Source organism: Stegodyphus dumicola, chromosome 6 (genome assembly GCF_044657685.1).
Source record: "Stegodyphus dumicola isolate Sdum_Otavi_A_Nest chromosome 6, ASM4465768v1".
Taxonomy (NCBI): Eukaryota; Metazoa; Arthropoda; class Arachnida; order Araneae; family Eresidae; genus Stegodyphus; species Stegodyphus dumicola.
In genome coordinates, this window is record NC_140773.1 from 130,429,084 (window position 1) to 130,454,278 (window position 25,195).

General features: G+C 34.1%; 1 protein-coding gene across 1 annotated transcript in view; it reads left to right on the plus strand.

Annotated features, from left to right (window-relative positions):
- The window catches only part of LOC118195367 (zwei Ig domain protein zig-8-like), a 550,410-nt gene extending 527,850 nt beyond the window's left edge, over nt 1–22,560 (plus strand). The window contains exons 5-7 of the mRNA XM_085818895.1: nt 1,456–1,650; nt 13,570–13,651; nt 21,618–22,560. Coding sequence (XP_085675021.1) covers nt 1,456–1,583 — 128 coding nt within the window. The 3' untranslated portion in view covers nt 1,584–1,650; nt 13,570–13,651; nt 21,618–22,560. The remainder of the gene's footprint in view (nt 1–1,455; nt 1,651–13,569; nt 13,652–21,617) is intronic.
- Nucleotides 22,561–25,195: the final 2,635 nt, after the last annotated feature.

Below are 25,195 nucleotides of genomic sequence, written 5' to 3' on the forward strand. Positions count from 1 at the left end.
ATTTTTCTCGCATTACGATAAAACAACGGTACCTAGAGCCATCAAATTTTGAATAACGTAATCCTCCAGCGAATATGGGCATCTGGAAGCCCTAATTTCGAATTTGGAATTTGTTTTATTATTTAATTCATACTTCTTCAGACATTAAAGAATTTTTGATTAAAAACACTCAACGATTTCAAAGGGAGGGATGGCAATACTGTACGAAAAAAACAGTTTTATCTACACCGCAAGAGACCGTTTGTATCGGAAATTCTAAAAATATGCTCATTTTTGAATTATTTTGCGATATTGCTGTTGAAATGAATTTTATGGTTTAAGTGCGAATGACATGATATTTAATAAATAAAGGTAGCACACAAAACGTTAAAAAAACGCCTCTTTGGACGTAATTTAGAATCTGAAACATTTCAGATTTAAAAAAAAAAATTTCTTTCATATTTGAAAGAATTTAGAAAGCGAGAAGGGGCAATATTTAACGGGATGGAACATGTATCTCCAGCGTGCGACACTTGTCTATTGGAAATTGTAAATTCATACTGTTTTTAAATATTTTAGGATTTTGCTGTTGAATTGAAATTTATGAGGCTAAGTGCGAAGAATGTGATAATTATTAAATAAAGTTAGCACTTAAAAAGTTAATAATAGACGCACACAAAAATATCGCAATCAAACTAATATTGTTAAGAAAACTAAACATATATGATGAACTGAAAAAAAAAAAAAAAATAGAAAAGTGTATGCCAACACTAAATATTGCATTGAGCATTCTAATCATATGCTGTTATTAAAACATTTGAGATTTTTCAAAACTTTTGAGATTTTTCTTTTGAATTGCATATATGCAATTCAAAAGAATTACGCTATAGCGTAAGTTCGAATAAAACGATGCGTAATAAGAAGGAATGAGTGCAGCAACAGGCTGGTAGACTGCAAGCTCAAAAAACCCTTAAATAAAATCTTTGGAGGGACCGTTAAAATCTAAATTCTTTCAGTTTTTTGTTTGTTTGTTATATTGTTCTTTCACTACTTTAGCAATACTTTTAATATTACTACAAACATTTCGAGCTGAGAACTGTGCGCAATCGTTTTAATTGGGTATTAAGTACTGATGTGATTTTCTTTCAGCATTACGTAATAAAAACCGTTGTTCGAATAAATCGATGTTTTACTCGTATATATATATATATGCATATATATATATAACAATTTCTTGATTGATCTGTATATAAGTTTCTGTTTATGAATACTATTGCCATTTATTACAGTCAGTTTACAGTATTATTTAATAGTATTACAGTATTATTTAACATGAACTGAAATTTGTGCACTGAATAAATACCATTAGCAGTAAATACATATTATGCGCATTTTCCTTATTCCATTATGCGCAATGTTTCTGGAGCTAAAATTTGTGACGCATCTAATAATAACTTTGAGATTATTTTCTTTCAGGGGAGAAGCGAGCAGCGATGCAGCACGACTTGAACACTTCTCCTGCAGCCGCTTCAGCAACCACCTGGGACCAATTCGCATGGGGTTTCTGGATTTCTATGCTCTTCTCCTTGGTTCTGTCATCCTGACGCCACTGACCAGCGTTCGATTGGCAAATCAGATATGACAGTCCGTCCAATTCTCAGCCACACTTTTGTGAGTAGCTGCCATTTTCAATTACTTTATCATATTGCAATGAAGCCAGAACCTATATTTATGTTCTCAGTTTTTCAATGCATGGGAGTTTCGCTTACGACATATGGTGGCTGTGTTTCCTTTGAGTGATAGTTGGGGACCATCCGTAAAATGATGTACTTAGTAATAAGAAATATTTATATAAAATTCTTACATTTTTAAAATTATAAGCGCTTTGACAAGATTATATGACCAGTACTCATAAACAATCCATAGGAATATATATACACATATATATATATGTGTATATATATTCATATTAATAAAAAGAAGAAAATGCAATTTAATATCATAGAAAAACATAGACTTCTAACTTAAGAAGGAATACATATTAATATACAGCTTTAGAATGTTTATATGCTATATATTAATATGCATATAAAAATTCTAATAAAGTTTATTTTTTCATAATAATGATTATTTTTTCTCATAAATTGCGAATGGGATTTCATTGGTAATTAATAGTGAGAACGCATTTAAATAGGAAGTTTGTTAATATTTATTATTGAAAATGGGCATAGGTGACTTAACTCTTGAAAATGCACAGATAATCGTAAGGGTGAAAATATCTTTGTATGGTAAAATATTTAAAAATCATTTTTAAATGAAACACTACCATAGATCTCAATTTTAAAACTCAGAAGCTATCGTACATTAACGCAATGATTCTTAGGAAAATTACTTAAAACATCACTCAGTATTTCAGGCAAGTACTTTGGAAGTCTAAATTAATAAACTGTTACTAAGCAATACAAGCTTTTAAGCAGTTCTCGTTTGAGAATAAAATTATAAAGTTAAGGGCATTAAAATAAAATCTTTACTTTTTAATTAAATGTGTAATAGAATTATTTCATTTATATTTATATAAATGCTTATATCTATATAAATATATATTCGAAAATCTCCATAAAATCAAATATAAAAAATTTTTTAATCTGCCAATGAAAAATGTCTGCACTTTGTTGTTTATTTAACCAAAGTATTAAATGATGTCTTGAAAAAATTTATGGCTGAAAAAAAAAAAAAAAAGAACCTAACTTTTCAGTAATAACGAAACTTCGCGAAATTGAAAGTAAACGTTATCTAACGAAAATCCGCAATGGAATTTAAGTCTGTCTTTCTAAAAAGTCAGATGCCTAGTTATTTCCTCACAGGCTTTTTTTCGGCAGGCATTAACCATTTTAGGTTTTGATAGCTATTAATGACAGAAGCGGAGATCATTTTGGAGGCACCTAACAGGCGGTCACCTTTACCTCCTATGAAAAGACAGACAATTTACACCCATGCTTTCTCCGGGATTCGAACGCGGGTCCTTCAGTATGACAATCAGATTCACAAATCACTTCCCGTGTGAGCAACATATCCTTAAACTTAATATACTTTGGATATGTAAGACAGGTTTCAAAAGTCGCTTCTTATTTAAACATATGGAAGTATTCTTATTAAACGATTCTGAAATAATATGAGTTATACAAACCAATGGATATAAATTGTATAAAAGGAAGAGAAAATTTTAAACTGAATGTGAGTGAAGATTGATCTCATTTATACCATTACCATACAATCTGAGAACTAAAGAAGAAATTAAAATAAAATTTCGAGGAAACACGTGATGAATTAGGGCGTCTCATTTTTAACAGAAATATTTATGAATAAATTGAATAGAGAAAAATGTCCAGAGACACTAAAACAATTCATACTAGAAAAAGGTCCAGAATATGCAAACCCAAATGAAAATTTCAATAAGGCAATGACTGCTCCCTTTCTGCTCCTTTTACTGCGAACTTGGACTCAGTCTCATAATATATGTGAAAAGGTAAAATCCTAAAAAAATTGACTCAATTACAACTAAAATTGACCAGTATATTTTAATTTCAAAACTTGCGAATTTTTATCAGATTTGCACCTTATTTCTTTCTCAAAGAATTTTGTGTCATTTTGAACTAACCTTGCAATTTAAGCTCCGCCAATTTCTTGTAATTATGTTGTACACATGTTACTTCTATTTTCAGGGACTGTACCTTTAACATACGTTATGTATTTTAATGTCACTTTAGATTTACGTTATATATGGAACGATTTTATAGGTTTCTTTGAAGGCCTGGGACAGTCGAAGAATTTTGCCGTATAAATTTGTGGTAATTGTTTCTTCACTTTGCAAAAACATATCCAACTACACTTTTTGTTTCATATTTATGCTTTTATACCATATAGTGACGAAACACGTAATACAAAGAATATTACAGGCTGTTTTATGACTGTTTGGCTTAACCAGCGGTCTTCTTCGAAAGATAGCATGCCAAACGAAAGCGTACAATCTGAAAACAGAATTAAAAAAAAATGACAAAATCAATAGTCAATTTTGTTGCGTATCTGGTTCACCATAAATTGAGGATCAGTTGTAAATGTATTACAAGTAAAAAGAAGTTTAACGCATTAAAGCTCCTTAGCGTTCTAATGAGAAAAGTTTTTGATTTACTGTGACAATAACAAAAAATATTTATTCCCTGTAACTTTTCAAAATTTCGTTTCATGTGTCTAGGATTTAAGTAAAACCCTGCTACTCGAATTTATGTTATACATCTTATTTTGTCATCTTTTAACATTTCTTCGTTTGAAAAAAAAAAAAAAAAAAAAAACAATGAAACTTATTGTATAAGCTGAAAGTTGAAAATAAACTACACTGAAAAGAATTTCTGCAGATTATTTACTTGTATTAAGGAATTTAGAAACTGCAAAGGAGAACACTAGTATCATGTGATATTAAGTCAGCAAGAGAGGCGAAAGACAAGTCGACTTTGAGAGAATTGGATAGTGTTCAATTTCTGAAATGTCTCTGCCAGTGTCTTCCGACGTTCCGTTTACTAGAGTAAAAGAAATATAGGGGATCTTAATGCTATTTCCTTGAGGGTATTGTTTCTTAAAATCCGAGTTGCGAAAAAACGTTTCTTGAATCTCTTTTCGTTTAGATCAAGGAAGAAACATTTATAATAGAAAAACATATATATATAGAGAGAGAGAGAAAGAGTGAAGAACAGAGAAATGAAGTAACTAGAGTTAAATTACTAGCAATAACAATTTAAGTATGATATAAAAATTAATTACAAGTATTAAATATAAGAATAGAATTTTTTTGTTATTTTTTTTTTACTATTTCAGATTACGGAGGCGCTCTATGGAATGTAATACTCAAACACCTTTACATATCACAACATATTTTAATGGGATTTAGCCCACCAGATAATATTTCAGTAGAATAAATTCCAAATAATGTGAAGAATTAATCATTGACGAAAGCATAAATGTAATAAAAGTGAAAAATTCTGATGAAGTCCCTACATGACTGTTTTAATATAATGACTGGTACATTATCATAATCGATTTTGCTTTAATTGCTTTTATTAACATCTGTCTGGAATACAGAGAGGACGAATTTAAATTGTATTAAATTGCAAATTCTGCTACAATGAATAAATAAACCAAATGTATAGTTCTTTGAAAGTTCTTGAAATAGATTGCATTTTTCTAAATCGCATGAATTTGAATGCTCCTAAGGTATGTTTTGTTGAGTGAAGTGATAGAACTGATATTTTTCTAAGATAAATCTGAAAAACAAAGATAAAAGTATTACGCCTAAAGAGGCATTTTTTAAATGTTATGTGTTTTACCTTTATTTATTAAATATCATGTTTTTCGAATTTAAATCACATAGAATTTTATTCAACAGCACCAATACAAAATACTTTAAGACATCATATCTTTAGAATTTCCGACAGAGTGTCTCGCGCACTGGAGATAAAAATGTTTTTTTTTTTTTTTTTTTTTTTTCGTACAGTGTTGCCATTGCTCGCTTTGAAATCGGCGATTTTGTTAATCAGAAATTCGTTAAAGTTACAAATATCGTTAAAAAATATGAAATAGGTAATAAAACAAATTCGAAATTCAAAATTCAGGTGCACATGTTTGGGTGGAGGACTGCATTCTTCAAAATGTAATGGCTCTGTCGTACTGTCGGTCTTTCACAATGCAAGAAACATACATTCACGTAAATTCTTCATTATTTAATTTCTTTAAATATAATGTAGTACGATAATATTTGGTGACAACAATATTATCGGTGTAGTATAGTGTGGCCCCAACTCGTCAGCAATTGTGGTAGTGACTGCTACGAAGTTTGAATTTACACAGACACATAAGAAGGGTTTAAAGCCCTTTTTATTCAACTTTTAAAATAACAGAGGCGTCCACTTGACGCTCACAAACTACGCCGACCCGGCGGTTTAACTGAAACAGAACGTAAAACTGAAAAATAATGACTGGATGAATAAATAGCGAGATCGCTATTGCGAAGCTCTGAGATCTTGAAATAACCTAACCGCGTTCTACAATACCGCTGAGATTCAGCGAGCTTTCTAATTATGCAGTTGAGAGATCCAACAAAATCTGCCGAGATAGGCACACAAACCGAAACGCGCGGTTCTTAAATTTCTACCTAGCAACCTTCACGTTCGCGATTCAAGAAGCACACCTACAATCTCGTTTTCCTTCTATTTAAACTTAACTTACTTCTGCTAAAATTTGAATATACTTCGCGCTCTACTACAATTTACATACTCTAGCATTGGCAATTCTAGGGGAAAGTAAAGGCTTGACAGGAAAGATAGCTTAAAGTGAAAATAAATGTTAGTTAAAATAAATATAAATCCAAAATTTGCCGTTGCCATAATTTTGTAAACTTGGAAGCAGGTCCTAGAAACGACCTGTTTAAAATTTCCATATTCTAACCTAAGGCTCAAGAGCTCCGTTTACATAAAACAAACTTTTCCCTAACAAAAATTTTTCAATAGTTTTTGTAGACGATTAGAATACTATATCTTCTTACAGGATCTTTTCTGCTGTTGCTCTTCATCAATCAATCTTTTTCTCGTCCTTCCAGCATCTGGAAGGAATACGTATCAGTATATTCCAAATACATTATGATCTACACTTTCTTAACACTCAAAAGCATTTCGTTTTCGATCCTTTTCTTTGCCTTATTTAACTGCTTAAATTCACATTCAGTCAAATATTCAAACATGAATCTAACTTTACCCTGGTCCTCCACCATGTGTGGTGTCAAACGGGAATCTTCATATTTTTGTATTTCAACACTTCCCCTGACCACAGTGATTTGTTAGATTTCAATCAACCAATTATGACACACCGTATTCCAACATACTGAAACTCGATGAGCTATGTTTAACATTCTTAAATTCAAGTGTAGGTGGAGAACCCTAAAAAACACATTCATTCTAATTTCCCTCTCATTCATTTTTCACATGCAGGCTTTTGCTCTAAAGCATGATTTTATCTACTGTTTAACACTTAAGTTTTAACTCGTTTCTTTTGAGCATTTACATTTAGCATCTAAAATTTTATGCTTCTAGACTAAATTCTACATTTACATAACTTTCAAGTATTTACCTAAATTTACAAAATTCTAATACATATGATTTTTACAATTTACAATAAGATGAATAAGAGAAAATAAAATTTTACTTCACGCTTTCTTCGCCGAGCTGGCGGCACTGAAATTAAATTTTCCATTAATACAAGAATACGAAGCTATTTTACCTTCGGCCAAATTTTGGCTTTAACATAACAGAACCAGTCTTTCGACCAACATGAACTGCTTGTTCTTAGATACTACACTTAAAGAAAATAATGCTTTTGCTTTAGCTAAATACAGTAAAACAAAACTAAGTCTCAACCGAGACAAATTGACTTCCGTCAACACATAGAACTTTGTATTTACACATAACATTTCAGAACAAAAGACAAATTTATAGAAGATTTTAACTTATCTTTGACTTTTCGATGCTTGAAACTCCGACATCCACTTCTGGCAGAATTGATACCAAGTTACAGAATTCATGGAAGTTAACCTCCTCTTTTGATTCCTTCGAATTTCCTCCATAGTCACTTTCCTTTTTCGCCCTCTGTACGCCGGCCTTTTGGGGTGGTAGTCTTTGGGTTCCTGTCTTTTCCGTTTAGCCCCTGAACGGCTCGTCTTGGCGGCCTCCGATCTGGATTCGTCCTTGATTTTTTTTCTGCTGGTCGCACTCTTTTCGTTCCTCTTGCTGTCTCTTTCTTCTCATGAAAGGCGGCCTTGTTTGTTTCTGAATATCTGGCCCTGGAAGGGGTTTCCTCGATGCTGATTTCCTGCTGTGGGATGTTGGACCTGGTCTTTTCCTGTTTAACAAAGATTCTTTACGAGGCGGCTTTGATTTCCTGCACTTCTTGAATGCTGGAGTCTGGCCATTCTCTTTCCTTCTTTTCGGAACCCTAGGATGACTTGTAGAAGGGCTAGGTTTCTCTTCTGCTCTCTGCTTCTTGGGTGGTGGAGCGGGCGGCGTTAATTCTGGAATTTCCACTTCTTTTGCGCTTGAGTCCTGCAAGAAACTTTTAAGGATTTCGAAATCATTTTGATTATAATATTTTTCACCTGGTCGGGACTTGCTTTACAGGTTTCTCCTCTTTCGTTCTTAAGGTATAATACGACACCCTTGATTTCTTGTATTACATAGGGGCCTTCAAACTTCGAAGCCAATTTTGGAGTGAAATTGTCTGGGGTACTTGATAAAGAAAGTTTCCGCTTTTACACTTTATCACCTACTTTAAAATCTGCAGCACGGCGTTTTCGATCGTAATAAAGTTTTTGCCTATTTCTTGCCGTATCCCAACTTTTAATCGCCTGATCAATAAGTTTTTGTATATCTTTTTGTTTAAATTCTTGCTCTCTTTGTTGCACAAAGAATAATTTATCTAGTGGCGTAATTAACTTACGTACTAAAAATAATTCTGCTGGAGTTTTTCCAGGAGTATCATGATTTGCTGATTTTAAAGCATAAGCTAACTCATTTATGTAGCCATCCCAGCGCTTGTGATGTGTGCTAACATAGCTTCGAATTATTTTTACAATATTTTTATTAACTCTTTCTGCGATGTTCGCCTGTGGTCCATACGAAACCATTTTGATATGGCGTATGCCAACTCCAGTGAAAATATTTTCAAATATTTGGCTAACGAACTGTTTACAGTTATCGCTAATGACTTTACTCGGTGCACCGTATTTTAAAATGTATCTGTGTAAGAATGCATCTGCGACTGTTTTGGCTGACGCGCTCTTAAGTGGAACAATTTCTGTCCATTTTGAAAAGTGATCTACAATTACTAAAAGAAAATGATTTTTATTTAACTCGCTCTGGGGAAAGGGACCAAGAAGATCTATGCCTAAGATTTCATTCGGAAATGTAGCGCAAATGCTATTTAAGTACCCGGCCGGGCTGTCATTAATATCATTTATTAACTGACATTGATTGCAGGACCTGACATACGCAGTTACTATTTTGTATAATTGCGGGAAATATACCGCCTCGCATACTCTTTTTAAAGTCTTTCTGACCCTCAAATAACCTGCTGTTTTTGCGTCGTGTAATTCCTTCAAAATGCTTAATCGAAGCGAGGCTGGGATGACTGGTTTATTTTCGAAATTTTCGTTTGTTGTTTTCGTATAAAATAATAAATTATCTATTATTTCATAGTTTTCTGCTCTACTTCTTATTGAATCGATATCTGTGTATTCAAATCTTTCGGGGTCTTTCAAATACGCATTGATACTTCTAAATTCAGGATCAGCCATCAATTCAGCAATAATTGTTTCTCTAGAATCTAAAATTTTTGAAGTCAGCACAGCGCATTTGAGTTCATTACCTTCATCGTCCAGTTTTATACGAGATAGTGTGTCAGCAACATTGTTTTCCTTACCCGGTTTATATTTAATTACTAGGTTATACTCTTGAAGTTTTAAAGCCCATTTTATTAACCTGGGCGTTAGATTTTTCCCCGAGTAAAGTCTACCAACAGCCGTATGATCCGAAAAGACTGTTACTGGCGCTTTGCCGAAATAAACTCGAAATTTGTGTACAGCCATTAATACGACTAATGTTTCTCACTCCGTAGCTGTATAATTTCTTTGAGTACAATTTAAAATTTTACTAAAAAATGCCAAAGGATGCCCATTCTGCATGACAACCGCACCTACGGCATAGTCCGACGCGTCGGCTGCAATTTCCAGGTTTTCGGCCCCTTCCGTGAATTTCAAAACAGGGGCATTGATGAGTGCTACCTTAAACTTTTCAAAAGCTGTATTTGCTTCAGCTGTCCACGTAAAGGTACTTTTTTCTTTTAATTAGTAACAACGTTTTAACAATATTCGCGAAATCTTTTATGAACGACCGATAATAAGAACATAAGAAAAGGAAAGAAGAAAGTTTCTTGGATGTATTGGGAGGTGGGAAATTCTTGATGGCTTTTATTTTTGAATCTTGAGTTTCTATACCCTTTTGCGAAACTTTATAACCCAGTTATTTAAGTTCTTTAGTTGCGAACTTGCATTTTGAGGCGTTAATTGTAAGACCGGCCTCTTTTAATAATTTAAAAACTTCTTCTAGATCTTTAATATGTTGTTCCAACGTACTACTCGTTATAATTATATCATCTAGATAGATTAAAGTCGATTTTCTTAGGACAGGCTTTATAACAATCCATAGCTCTCTGGAATGTTGACGGGGCCCCACTCAACCCAAAGGGCTTGCGTAAAAATGCATAAGTGCCCGATTTTTTGATAAACGCAGTTTTTTGTATATCTTCTGGTTTCATAGCTATTTGATAGTAGCGCCAGACGTTAAGTCCAACGTAGTCATATATCTTGTAGACTTAATCTTTCTAATAATTTCCTCAATCACTGGCAAACGTTAAACCGGGAATTTAGTAATACTATTGAGTTTTCTGTAATCGATAGCAAACATCCAAGCTCTCTTATCTGAAGGAGGGAAATCGTTCTTTTTCCTACATAGTACGACTGGACTCGCGTACTCACTATTTATGGGCGTTATTATCTGGTTCTGCAGCATTTCTTTAATGTGTTCCAAAATAATTTGTTCTTTCTGTTGATCATACCTGTGGGGTTTAGCCCTATAGGGTTTATCGGCAATTAGTTGTATGTCGGGTTTCCTTCCATACAGCATGTCTGTCAGCTTAACGTTTCGCAGAATAAAGTCCGTCAAATCTTCAATATTACGTTGATAAAACTATAAAGTTCGGCTTCTAGCTTTGCTAGGTCTTTCACTTTGGCCTTTAATAGTGATGCTTTAAAATTTTGAAAGGTATACTCTTGGCCTCCAAATTCTCCTAATAAAAATTTCTCTATACTCTTCCCCCATAGTGAGGCCTGTCCTCTTAGTGCAGACGTGGCAATGGAATCTTTTTGCCTTTCAGGCACAGGATATAACTGGAAATGATTTTCGAGGCCTTCTAAGAATATCGCCACCGAATTTTTTCCGTCAAAATTGACGGTTGGCGTGATAGATGCTCCCATATATTGGACCAGGTATCCAAACCCTTCTAACTGGTTCGCCATTTCTTGCTGTTGGAGTTGTACAGGAGCTTCCATCCGATTATCGGCCATCTGAGTTCGTAAGATGTTCGGGCCCCAATGTAGTATCGTGTGGCCCCAACTCGTCAGCAATTGTAGTGACTGCTACGAGGTTTGAATTTACACAGACACGTAAGAAGGGTTTAAAGCCCTTTTTATTCAAGTTTTAAAATAACAGCTGCGTCCACTTGACGCTCACAAACTACGCCGAACCGGCGGTTTAACTGAAACAGAACGTAAAAATGAACAATAATGACGGGATGAATAAATAGCGAGATCACTATCCACGAGTCTTCGAGATCTTAAGCTAACCTAACCGCGTTCTTCAATACCGCTGAAATTCAGCGAGCTTACTAATTGTGCAGTTGAGAGATCCTACAAAATCTGCCGAGATAGGCACACAGGCCGAAACGCGCGTTTCTTAAATTTCTACCTAGCAACCTTCACGTTCGCGATTCAAAAAGCACATCTACAATCTTGTTTTCCTTCTTTTTAAACTCAACTTACTTCTGCTAAAATTTGAATATACTGCGCGCTCTACTACAATTTACATACTCTAGCATTGGCAATTCTAGGGGAAAGTAAATGCTTGACAGGAAAGATAGCTTAAACTTAAAGTAAATGTTAGTTAAAGTAAATATAAACCCTACAAGGTAATTCAACAAAGGCGACCAGAGGTGCCCCAGAGCACTGATATATCACTCTCACTTATCTCACTTAACATAACAAATCACTTATTTTCCTAACAAATCCTTTAACCATTAACAGTACCGATTTTCAACAGCCAAAGCTCCGTTCTTCCATCCACTCTAATAACTACCTGGAAGAAAATAACTCCTCAGCCCTAAGCATGTTCCAATTTATTCCTAGAATTACTGATTACACTGAATATATTGCTAAAAGTCGACAGTACCTTAAAGTACTACGTTGTTATTAGTTACGAAAGGAAGATGTATAAAGAGTCCTGTATACTGACTGCTGAGCAAACAATCCACGTTTACAGAATCTTGTGTCCATAATTTACCACTGTATGTGGAGCATATTGTTCTACAAAGCTCACCTGGAATGGTTTCCACTGTATGATATCTATCTGGCATTTCCATGTAATAGTCATCATTACCACTGTTGTTCGTAATCGTTCTCCATCATTCCTTCAAGCAGCTACTTGGAGAAGATGGAAATTTCGAAAGACATCCAATTTCCCCATGCAGGAAAAATTGTTATGCGTTTTCGTAACTCAGGTAAACTCATCAACCTATATTCGTTCAGTGTCAGAATCAGCGTATTGTCTGAGAATAAACTAAATGCTTTCTAGTGGCAAATTCGTTTGCTGCATTGTGGAGTAAGACCTAGTAATGTTCTCAGATGATCTTTCTCAAAAGATAGAAATATTTTAAAAATATTTCCTGCATTTATTTTATTGTTTGCGAGTTACGACTCGCAAACAATAGAATAAATGCATAACGCCATGGTTTCAAAACTTTAATGTGTGCTATTTTTACATAACGCCATGGTTTCAAAACTTTAATGTGTGCTATTTTTCTTTTTAAATATTATGATTCTGAAAACTATAATACAATTTTTTGTCACTTTTAGTATGTTAAGGTAAAATTGTCTTGTTTTCGAATGTTACTAAAAGGTAAAATATTCTGTTGACTTTCGATGACATAAAAATGTACGTTTACTCAAATGATAATTTCTGTATTAAACTTTTAATGTCTAGAGTATATAACTTTCATATATTTTGTACACTAATCATGTATTTCACGTACATTACGTAGCAGTATATAAGTGAAACTTCAAGTTTCAGTCAAGTTATTGAAAAAAAGGCGTAATATTTAATTTTTCGGTCTTTCCAAATGAAAGCAAAATAATTTCAAAATACGAACACTTCAACTAATAAAAAATAAATAAATGAATATTTACTTTTTAGCCCAAAACACACAAAAGATATTCCTCTCGTTTAGTACTTAATTATCCGATTAAACAGACAGAAAAGGGGTAACGTTTATACGACGAATCTAACTGCATCTCAAATATGTCAAAAGAAATTAATGTAACATACTCAGGCCGTTCTAAAAATAATCCTGCATTTTATGTTGAAAAAGCAACTTTCAGTTTACAAATTTCATTGATGTATGTATAGTTTGATTCCTTCATTATATAAAAAGAAGAAAGCATAAAAATGTGAAGCTTAAAGAAACCTAAAGGTCGTCATTTTTCATTAAAAATTCTGTGTATCAGCAGTTTCCCTATCTATTGAATTCTTGATTTCCTGATGCAGATTTTCGAAAATGCATGAACGCTAGAGCCCTTGACCTAGAATGTTACTTGTAAAGTTCTTTTAAACATGTTAACTATCTTATCTACAAGCATTAATTTGCATTTCTTTGTATCCTTTTTAGAATACAGGTAGATGATCATGTATGGAGTGCTGCAACAGTATCGCCATCTCAAGGGTGGATTAGAAGAGAAGTCTTCGAAAATGTAATATTCTTTTTACACAAATGTTACATAAGTTTTTCAAATACTAAATGTTATATGAATTTATCAAAAATATTTTCATATTTATAAGAAATGTATAGAAAATATATATATATATATATATTTATAGAGAGAGAGGGAATGTATATAAATATCTAAAAAAATATTTTCCTCTAATATATAGACGAAAATTTAAGGTGTTAGGTTATTTAATTTAAATAAGAGGAAAACATAAGAATTTGAAATCCCATAGAGGAATTCAACGTAATTTTTTCTAAGCATAATATGCTGCCACCTGATGAGTTTACTTCCGTTAAGCGGTATTTAATGTTGACCTTATCATTAGCCAGTTAAATAAGATTTAAGATATTTAAAATGCTTGTATCACCTTTCATATCTCACGAAAGGGAAGTAGTTTAGGAATATGATAAAGTTTGGTTTTAAAACGTCGCATATATCGAATGTATCAAAACTATTTCGAATAACTTAAACGATGTTTGCAGGAACCTCACTTTTTCTTTCACTTTTACTGTAAATCTCTGAAACGTGTAATAATACGAACGAGGCAATAATATATATATATAAATATTTACAACAAAAATTTGAGATCTGATCTACCTCCTCTTGATAATGATGAATTACATTTCAATTGTATTCCTGTTCCTTTTCTACTTTTTAAGTATTTTTACGCATTTCTATTGTTTTCGAAATTTTTTCTGGTTTAAAAACACTGAGTTAATGGGGGTCATTTTACCTTGGTTATTGGGAGATTTTGGATGGTACTGAATGCATATTTCATATCTTTAATGTCTTTGTGGTTTTCAGCTATAATACATACCTGCGAGAGCTTCACGCGGAATGTAAGCCGCATTGTGGCCATCTTGCAGATATAAGTACATATTACATCGTGCGTACGGTTTCGTAATAAATTGAATTCACACTGATCCGATGTCAGTTTGATAACATTTATTTTTATTGAAAGAAATGCTTCAGAGATCTGGAACGTTACACAAAATAGTCGTACAGCGCTGTCACAGAGTATATATCATAATATCACTGAGTACAATGAGTATTTACACTTAAAACCACTGTGAACACAAAGAAATGCAAGGCTTCCTAAAAAGGGAAGCTAAATGCGAGTTTACATTTCTCCGAGTGACTTGCAGCGAATCCCTAGCTACGGCGTCTCGAACCGAGTGAACGGACCTGTAATTTGATAGATTGTTTACACCAATCAGAGCGGAGTGGCAACTTGACTCCGTTTGTTTACAAAATCGATACAGACATGACTGTTGCCATGCTTGAAGTTTTCAAAGCGCTTTCCAACGAATTAATTTCTGAAGAACAAAACAAAACAAAACAGAAGAAGAAGGAAAGGAAATGGATATCTCACTGGGTAGTTCGCCGTGATGAATTAGAGCATTCAATCAGCTTTTAGATGAAGTTTGGGGCGAGGATATCCAAAGCTACAAAAACCTCATCAGAATGGGTGAAGGATAGTTTGAAACTTTATTGGAAATATTCACTCCACTTATTCAGGAAAAAACTACGTTCTTTCCAGATTCTCTGCCAGGAAAATTAAAACTGCGCGTTTCTTGCTACGGATGACCCCTACAGTTCTCTGGAATATTTACTTTGAGTGCCAAAATACACATAAGCATTGCCAACATACACATAAGCCAGAAATGTACGAGGCCATTGTCTGTGTATGAGTTTGAGCAAAAATTATTAATCTTTTGCTTGAACTTTCCAGCTCCAACACCCTCAAATTTTAAAATGTTAATAATATCCTCATACGCCTTCTGTCGGTGATTTTTACCTTAACACTTCCGACTGATCGTTTGTAAATTAAATCTAATTTGTTTTTCAAATTAAAAGGAAAGTCTGTAAACAAAATTTCAAAATTTTAGACTATATTCTATTAGGTATGATTGGCCATGAGTAAAAACTGATTTTTCGAAATTTATATCAACGAAATTAAATGTGTCCTTTCATTTACTTTTTTAATGGAAAACTGTATTTTATTGGGTATTTGGATAAGATAGAATTTAATTGCTTTTTAAAGAAAATTCAGAAATACATGGATTGAAAATAAATATTTTGAATTCGAGTTCCTAATTCAATTTTGTTTTGTGTTTTTTCTACAATATCAAAAACCAAAATTCATTCTGATCAGTAGTTATATCCATGATATATTTAGGTATTAGTAATTTCGATGTGATTAAAAAGATATGATATTTTTATGATTCGGTTTTTTCGATATGATTGAAAAGATGGACACGGCATTTCTGCAAACCCTTCTAGGAATTACTGCCTGGATAAATTCTTAACTGATTCGAAGCAGAAGCGGAATGTCTGACTCATTTCCCTTACGTTTCTGTTCGTGAGAAGTGAGCCTTTGCATTGTCAAAGAAGTCGTAGTAAGAGGCTCGCTACAAGTCACTCGGAGAAATGTAAACTGTCCTGCAACCGAAGATAGTACTCGAACCTCATGCAGAGCCTATCAGCTAACAAATACAACTGAGAACAGATGCTCTCAAACTCCTTATATACACTGCTGTCCAAAAATTAAGGACGAAGTCGAAAAATTAGCATATCAGCTGAACGAAGAGGCAGAGCAGACAGAAAGACCAATCAGGAGATTAAGTAAGGTGATGTACGGTAGCACATGCGCAGATATGCAGGTAGACGTAATGGGGGAGTGTCTAAGTAGTATAAAGCATGTTGTCGGTGTAAGATCAGTATTTCTGGCAAAGAGATTGCATGCCGTATAGCAGTTAAAATCACATCGAGTTGCTGCCTCAGCGAGAAATGGCGAACAATCAATCTGTTAGACGACATCTGGATGCTTTTACCCGAGGTCGAATCATTGGGAAGTTGGAGGAATGCCGCAGTGTCACAAGTGTGGCTGCAGAGTTCGGAATTGCTCACTGCATCGTTTCGCGACTTTGGAGACAATTTCAAACTACAGGAACAGCTATCCGGGGGTTTAGTAGTGGTCGTCCACGAGGAACCACACCCGCAGATGACCGGTATATTGCCTTACAGGCCAGAAGAAACAGGCGGCAGACAGCGGGAGAAATCGCTAGACACACAACACAGGCGACTGGACGACCGATATTGCGTTTTACCGTGGCCAGAAGACTGCACGGTGGTGGTCTGTTTGCATGACGCCCTGTACGGTGTGTACCTCTAACGCCTGCCCATCGGAGAAGGCGTTCTCTGTGGTGCCGGGAACACCGGAACTGGAGAGTCAATGAATGAATGGGGACGAGTACTTTTTACAGATGAGAGCAGATTCAGTCTGAGTAGCGATTCTCATCGCATATTCATCTGGAGAGAGCGGGGAAGTCGCAATCATCCCTCGAACATCATTGAAAGGGACAGGTATGGAGGTGGCGTTGTTCTCGTTTGGGGAGGCATCATGCTTGGTAGTTGTACAGACCCTCACATCTTCGACGCAGGTTCAGTCAACGGGACCCGTTATTGTAACGAGATTCTTTTTCCAATGTGTGTCTTTTTAGAGGCGCTATGGGTCCGCAGTTCCTTTTCATGGACGACAATGCACCATGTCATCGCACAGTAGCTGCCGAACAGCTCTTAGAGAGTGAGGATATTGAACGTATGGATTGGCCGGCACGATCTCCGGATCTCAATCCCATCGAGCATGTATGGGATTTTCTAGGCAGACTCTTGGCAGCTCGTAACTTACCACCAGTAACGATTCCGGAGCTTCGATTGGCGCTGCAAGACGAATGGTCAGCAATGCCTCAACAACTCATTGACACCCTCATTCTCAGCATGGGCAGACGCTGTGAAACCTGCCTTGCAGTCAGAGGAGATCACATCCGCTATTAAAGACCGGATGTTTCTTGCTGGACACCCATCACAGGGATGTTTCGGCCTTCAATCGCATTGCGCTCCATGCTACTTTTTCAATAAAGCTTCTTTTTATCCCTCTGATTTCTCTTTTGGTAAGTGTTGCTTACATTACTCATGTCCTTACGTATTGGGGATCTTACGGTATTAAATGTGTTTTGTACAAAGTTATATTTAAAAAACCGTCTCGTCCTTAATTTTTGCACACCAGTGTAGTTTTCCCCCGGCCACCGAGATATTTCTAGCATTTGGTTTTCGCTTCACGAAATTACAGGAAGGTAATATGAAGATCGAATAAAATACTTTTACAGTTAGTTAATCGTAATTTAGGAATATAACAATATCTCTTAATCGTTTCGAAAGACAAGGCGGTCCAAACAAAGGGTGGGCAATATAAAATATAAAACTGAGGATACTATTAGATTGAATTTAAAATTTGTTCATTTTATTATATTACATGATTATTAAATAAATTTATGTTGAAAAAAAAGATGTGACAGTGTAAAAGAGCTAATCTAAGAAAACATTTTGTTTCTAAATTTGATCATTATCATGGTGTAAACGTTTTCGTATTTGCTCTTTCTCTCCTAAGCTTTAAGAAACGCCTGTCTAAAATGAAATGTACTGTAGGTTACAAATATTATTACTTCCGTAACTGCTGCTCAGCTGTAAAATAAGTATTACATTAATTACTGTTTTAGCATGAAACGTAAGCAGTTTAGGTCCCAGGATCCAACCTATCTCTTAAAATAAATAATGCATACAAACAGTCATAAATTCCCTCATGTTGTGTTTTAGTCCTTACTGATATTGAAAAAAAAATATCAATATATGTTTTATAGATCATGCTTCATATATATTGCGTACACCGGGTTTCATTTATAGTTTATTCCTAACTTTCCGATTAAGGAAATTTAATTTGAAAGGCGCATCATTGCTTTTGTAAAGCATCTATCGTCGATGGCCAAAATGCTTTTACTGTGAAAAAATGCGAAATCCTTTCAGGATGGAGTAAGATTCGCAATATACGATTTCAATTTATTGTTTGAAATGCAAATATTCTTTTGCAGCAGTTTCCAAAAACAATACAAAAAATTGGTACTCATAATATTGATTGGTAAAGTAATCGATCAAGTCATCAGTCAAAATAACCAGTTATGAAGCATAGAATTTCATGAAATGATTAGTATTTGTTTTATTTAACAAATGTATAATTTTAGCTTTAAATTTGCAGTAAAATAAAAAGCTTGTATTTAATTACCTCACGCATATTACATATATAACTACTTTGCTTTCGATGACAGCGCAAAATAAAAGTGATCTGAAAAACGCACTAACTCACTAGTAATATTATTTCATAAGAAATAGAAAAATATTATTTTTCTTTTGAGAACAAATAAAATTTTAACAAATCTAATTAATTATGAGCAGATTTTGTTTTCATAACCTATTTTTAAAATTTCTCCATCAAAGCAATGCTTAGCGTCTGTATAAATGTGATCTGAATTTCACTGTGTAATTACTTAGTTTAGTCTAATAGTCAAATAGAATGCATAATATTTCAAGAGCATTCCACACTGAGGTATATTTACTTTAAAATAATAAAACTTGTTTTAAAAATTCACCGTATAATTAGTTTATTGCTAGAAACCTATACACATGGTACTGTTTTTTAAAAACAAACATCTGTTTAAAACCCATATTCATTCATTTCTAATGAAAGAATATTCATTTGTTGAAGCAGAGTTTTCCATAAAAAAATTAAACTTCATTATCTCATTAATTAAACCGTGTATATAAATTACCAACGAGCATTTCGCTTTAATTCGCAAAATAAATTCTGCATTTTGTTAGGTTTTTGTATATTTAACTAATTCCCAAAGCATTTGGATATGAGCAGTTCATTTATTTAAAGAAAGAAAGATTTTTGTTTAAATGTTTAATTTAATGTCATATATTAGAGATCGTAAAGCTTAAATGTGTTAGCATAAATACAGTTATAATAAAACAACAAAGAAAATATAAGCAACGGATATATTTTCATTCTAATTAAAACCTGAAAGAAATTAAAATTACAAGTTTTTAAATCTTCCATTTTTAAGGCAGAAAATCCAAAGATATCTGAATGTATTTTATTAGATTTCAGCTGCAGCAGTACAATAGTATCCAAATAACAGACTATTTTGTAAATGGAAGCAGCAGATACTTTTATCAGATGAATGAAATAAGCGAAATTTAATTCCAAATCTCTTGAGTCGGAAAGAATTGTATCAGCTCAGGAGAAACAGAGCCAGATGAATATGCATAAAAATACTTGAAAGGAAATAAGCTTTTACCTAAATTATGGAACTCAAGAGATAGATTACATGTAAATGTTTTTAAGTTGGCTCAGTTCCAAATGCAACTGTTTCTTGACCCGAGTAGGGTAAGGATAATGAGATTTTATTTGTAAACGTATTAAAAAAAAAGGTATATGTGCCTTTCTCAGATCTAAAATTTAAAATTCTGAAAGAGGAAAGAGAATCAAAGCTAATCAAGCTCAGATTTCACTTTTTAATATAAAAATACAATGCATAAGTTTACTTGCATATACTGATTTGGTTAAAATTAAATTGGGAGGCATATATCATATTGGATATGTTGAAATCTTCTATATTTTAAAATTTCTAGAAAGCGTTTGGGCTTTTCTGCTTTGAAATGCGAAACCTTTTTACCTAGTCATCTAGCATATTATATTTCTGCATTCAGCATAAATTCTTATTTTAATCTTTCTACTATAAACTTACAAGGCATTTTCTCCCTCCTTCCAACACACCTTCTTGATGTAACGGTAGCACACTGGGGGCGTATTTCAGAGATCAAGGTTTCGAGTCTCGCTAGGGCATTGCTCTTTTTTCACGTCTCCTGCTTTCAAAAAATGTAAGATTCATCCAGTGGCGCCCTAACGTAAACAAAATGCGGCAAAAAATTGTTCAGCACCACCAGATTTGGCGATTATCCAATCATAAAATATCCTTAAGATAATAACAACTTGCTGTGGTCTGTTGGTGTGAAACAGTCAGCTAACAGCTTGAGTCTAAATTGCATTTATAAAATAAGGAAGGTGATGCTCTCCATCCAGACAAGCAATAATTACCATGCAACACAGGTCCTTATTCCATTTCGAGAGGCAGAATATACCGCACGATGGATCAGACCTGGCGGATCTGTGGCTTGGCCTCTTCGCTCACCAGACATCAACCCACTGGACGTTTCTTATGGAGGCACATTTGCTTAGTGTACAAGAGAGCTGTGGTCTCTACTGAAGATGTCGCACTGAGAATCATATTGGGATTCTACTTTTGATCATTTCTGCCTCTCACAGTGGCACCATGACTCTTGATAATAAGAGTAATAGGAGATATCAAAGCGGGATCTTTCGAACAACTTATTTCGTAACCTTTCATATGACGAATTGTAAGTATGATAAATATAAAGCTTCATTCGGTGTTGGTTTTTCTAACATTATTTCACTTGCGATCACATGGCAAACTCGAAATTCATACCTACACTGTGATTATTAAATATAAACTTTGGTTTTATTCGTTTTTTTTTCTTAATTTTGAATTTTTTTAATAAGGTACCTTGTTAAAGATAAAATATGTTGCAAAATGTTTATTTCTCATTTCCCTTCACATAACTGTTTTTAAGTGTTTTTGGAATATCCCCACCCCCCGTGTTTATTCTTAAAAATATAACTAATCCCCTCTATGCGATGCCTAAAAAAATATTAACCTAAAAAAGACCTATTCGTAAGCAATAGATGATGTTTTCCTCACGTATTAATTTTTTTACAACAGATTACTTATTACTGTGTTATTACAATGATTAGTTTCTTAATAATTGCTTCAGAGTTTTATGTTTATGAAAGTTTTATAATATGCCTAAATCATGTTTGCTGTTCGTAAAGCACTATTGTATGTTTCATACCTTTTATATGCGAAAAAATACACGGAATATGTGAGAACTTATAAATGACTATATATGCCGTGTAGTTTCTTGTACTTTAGATTATTGTTCAAGAAATGAATTGAAATATCTTTCTTTATAGGAATACAAGCCTTTGTACGAGTGGCTAGAGCTGATTCGGACTTCATAATTCTATAGACAATTTAATTTCTTCGAGATACAAAACGTCCATTTTTGCGACAGGGCCAAAATGTATAGATAGGTAACTATGCTTACCAATGGACTCATTATGTTTTTCTGAATAAAAATGATCGTCAGATGTGTGGTACTGTGCAGCATTCATAGTGAATATAACAATAAATCATAAGGAAATAATACCTGATACCTATTGTACCCTCATATCTGTGTCTTCTAAATAATATATAAACTTAAAACTATATACGTGTTACAATCTCAAGTCTGTGCGATTCGACACGGCTGATGATGCCAAATATTGAACTAAGAACACAAAGACAATGTACTGTGTACATCATGTATGTGTTACTGGATTTTTGCATATGTATACAGAAAAGTATAACTATATATATACATAAAGAATTATAATATATATGTATATTGAAAAAATTCTTGTTTGTCAGGAATGAAATTTCAAAGGTGCTTCATCTTATCATCATAAGTATAGTTCGAAACATTATAAAATGAAAGAATTTTCTAGAAATGATCATTCAATTATAAATTTGATTGAAAATTTGTGCTGTTTAAGTGTATATTGTAATATAGTTTTGCGAGCTCTAAGTAACTAACAGACTTATAAAAGAAGCCTGAATCAGACCTTATTAAGAACATTTTATGGCTTATTCCTTCGAAAAGCTTTACTTTTTCTTTCTGGATATTTTCTTTGTAAAGTGAAAACTCTATATAAAGAATGAAAAGCATGCAGTTGAATGATCTACTTTTAATTAGTTAGCATGGATGACAAATATATGGAGAATTTCTTCATCTGTGGCTAACTATTGCGTGTTGTGTAACATGATTTGAGGCTCAAATTATGTAATATATTCCAATGGAATGAATAAAAAATTTTACTAAAATGTTTGTCGCTTATTACTTTAAAAAATACATAACACAGTGTAATAAAGAGTTTGCATTTGGTTTTATCGAATGAACATACCAATAAAACTGTTCAAGTAATTTCTGGTGGTGGATTTTTAAGGTATTCGAATCTGTTCGATGCTCAAATTTTGGAACATAGTAAAAATAAATCTATTTATTGGCACTATGTAGCAGAATACTGCTAAAAACTAGAAACAAGCTATAGAGATGTTATCAAACGTATCATTATTTTACTTTAAATTTGTCAGTTATTAGGGTATAAGGAAATAAATGGACTATAATCTAAGTCAAAAAGTAAAATGTCTCATAAATGTACCTGCTCGAGTACATCCACTAGCTATTTTTAGAGAAATTTCTTCCTTTTCATTTATAAAATTGCCTGAAACATTTTATATATATGTACATAAATATAAAATTTTAGACCATTTAATTCACAATATTTCATAAAATACTTATAAAATGTTTTATAATATTACTCCGGTAATATTAAGTTAAAGTTTTTTCGTAATAGAAAAGTGTAAAAGAATCAAGTTGTAAGGATCTTAAGTTTTACTAACGTTTATTTTATTTTAAATCTTTACTATCACTTCTTATTTTCTACTTCCGGCCAGAATTATAAGCGTGAAGGAGTTTATGCAAAGTTGTCTGGCGAACGCCAAGTATTTAAGTGTGGCCTTTTTGCCAAGCAGAAGAGAGGAAGCCGTGAGTTCGAAGCAGGCCGCTTACCTTAGAAGTTACGCAGTTGCTACTTTGCCTTCCAGGCCAGAGGTTTTAATCCTCTTGATAAATTAAACGTATTGTAGTGTTCACAGTCTCTGTGCTACATACGCTTTCTGTTATTATAAGGCCAATCTTATTCTAAAGTTAAATTAGAGTTTAGTTTTATTTTGATATCTTTTAAGTTAGACCCCGAGTGGAGGGTCATTGTATTCCGAAGTACGGAAGTCATTGTATATAAAGAAAAAAATAAAGGGTTTTGTATACCCTTCGTCTGTATCCTGTCTACTTACTACAATTAGTGAACATAGCTTTAGTAAGCTCTCTGTTCTAGTCAGGTCATTGTATGTTTCCGAAGAAGGTAAGAAGAAACATTGAACCTGATAGTGGCGCCCGACGAAGAATAACCATGGCCGAGTTTCAAGAAGAACCTGTGCTGCCTGCAGAAACAGCTCAGAATCCAGAAATGCCAGCTGCCGCCCTGGAAGGATTTGGGTATATTGTCCAGACCATGCGCGCTTCGATGAAACCGGAAGCAACGTTTAATGGAAACTCACAGGTAACCAGTTTTTTGGAAAAATTGGATGACCACTTCATGCTCTACCCCGTGCACGAGTTTCAAAAAGTTACCTTAGCTACCAGCGCTTTGAGGGGCCAAGCGCTTAACTGGTTCAAATGTATCGGCAGAAGTCTCTTGGGTCAAGCAGGAAGTCACACCTATACCTACGAAAATTTCAAGACTGCCCTACTAAAAGCCTTCCCTGTTGTAAGGGATCGTGCGAAATTAGAAACAGAACTTTTCAGTATATATCAACAAAGAATGGAAAACCTCTCCAGGTTTATTTTAAGAAAAATTCACGTTTTCAAGCTCTTGTATGGAAACCGTCCGGATCCTGAAATAATTCAAGTGATTTTGCCGAGGTTACTACCCCAAGTGCAAGACTTTATTGAATTGAGAAATCCGACTACACTGGAAAAATTATTTGAGCTAGCAATCCAGTTTGAAAGTAGAAGAACGGCGGACGTCGAAAGAAGACGCCAATATCAACAGCGAAACCAATTTGGTACGCCAAGACTACAGCAAACTCAAGCACATGGCTACGGAGAAAAAGCGAATCAGTGGGCAAGGAAACCCGAGCATTCAAAAACAGCCGGCGAACGTCGACAGTTCAATAGCAACCCAGGAAAAAAGTCTCAAGGCCAGTGGAGAAAGAAGGAAAGCACCGAAAGGAAAAATAATTTAAACTAAAACGGATTTCTGCTGACGAGAGGGTGCGGAAATCCGAAGGCCACGAAAACCCCTCTTCCTACAAGTTAAATACAGTAATGGTGAAAAATTTAACTCTTCCGAAGATTGAAGTCTTGGTAAATAATATCCCGGCCACCGCACTCCTGGATACCGGCGCGCAGTGTTCCTGTGTGGCAGAAGTCTTTTTTAGAAAGTATTTTCGCAAATACCGCATATATAATGCGGATAATACAACAGTATTAGCGGCGCAAGGAGAACAATGTAAGTGCGTAGGTAAAGTACCTTTGTACATCCGTATCAAGGACGAACAAGTAAAGGTGATGTTTTTTATAGTAAAGAATTTGCAAGCACACTTAATACTAGGAATAGACTTTCTTTCAGACGCACAAGCTACACTGGATTTTAATGAAGCGTCTCTTAAACTGACGATGAAACCAGTGCGTGTAGAAAAGGTTGAACCGCCAAGGGTAAATCTCGACCACCTGCCTAATGACGAGCAAGATAGAATCCGACAAGTGGTAAGTGAATTTGCTTCCTTATTTAGTGATATTCCAGGATTTACCCAGGTTACTAACCATAGTATTGACACCGGAGATGCATTGCCGGTTCGTCAAAAACCATACCGGTATGATAAGAATAAG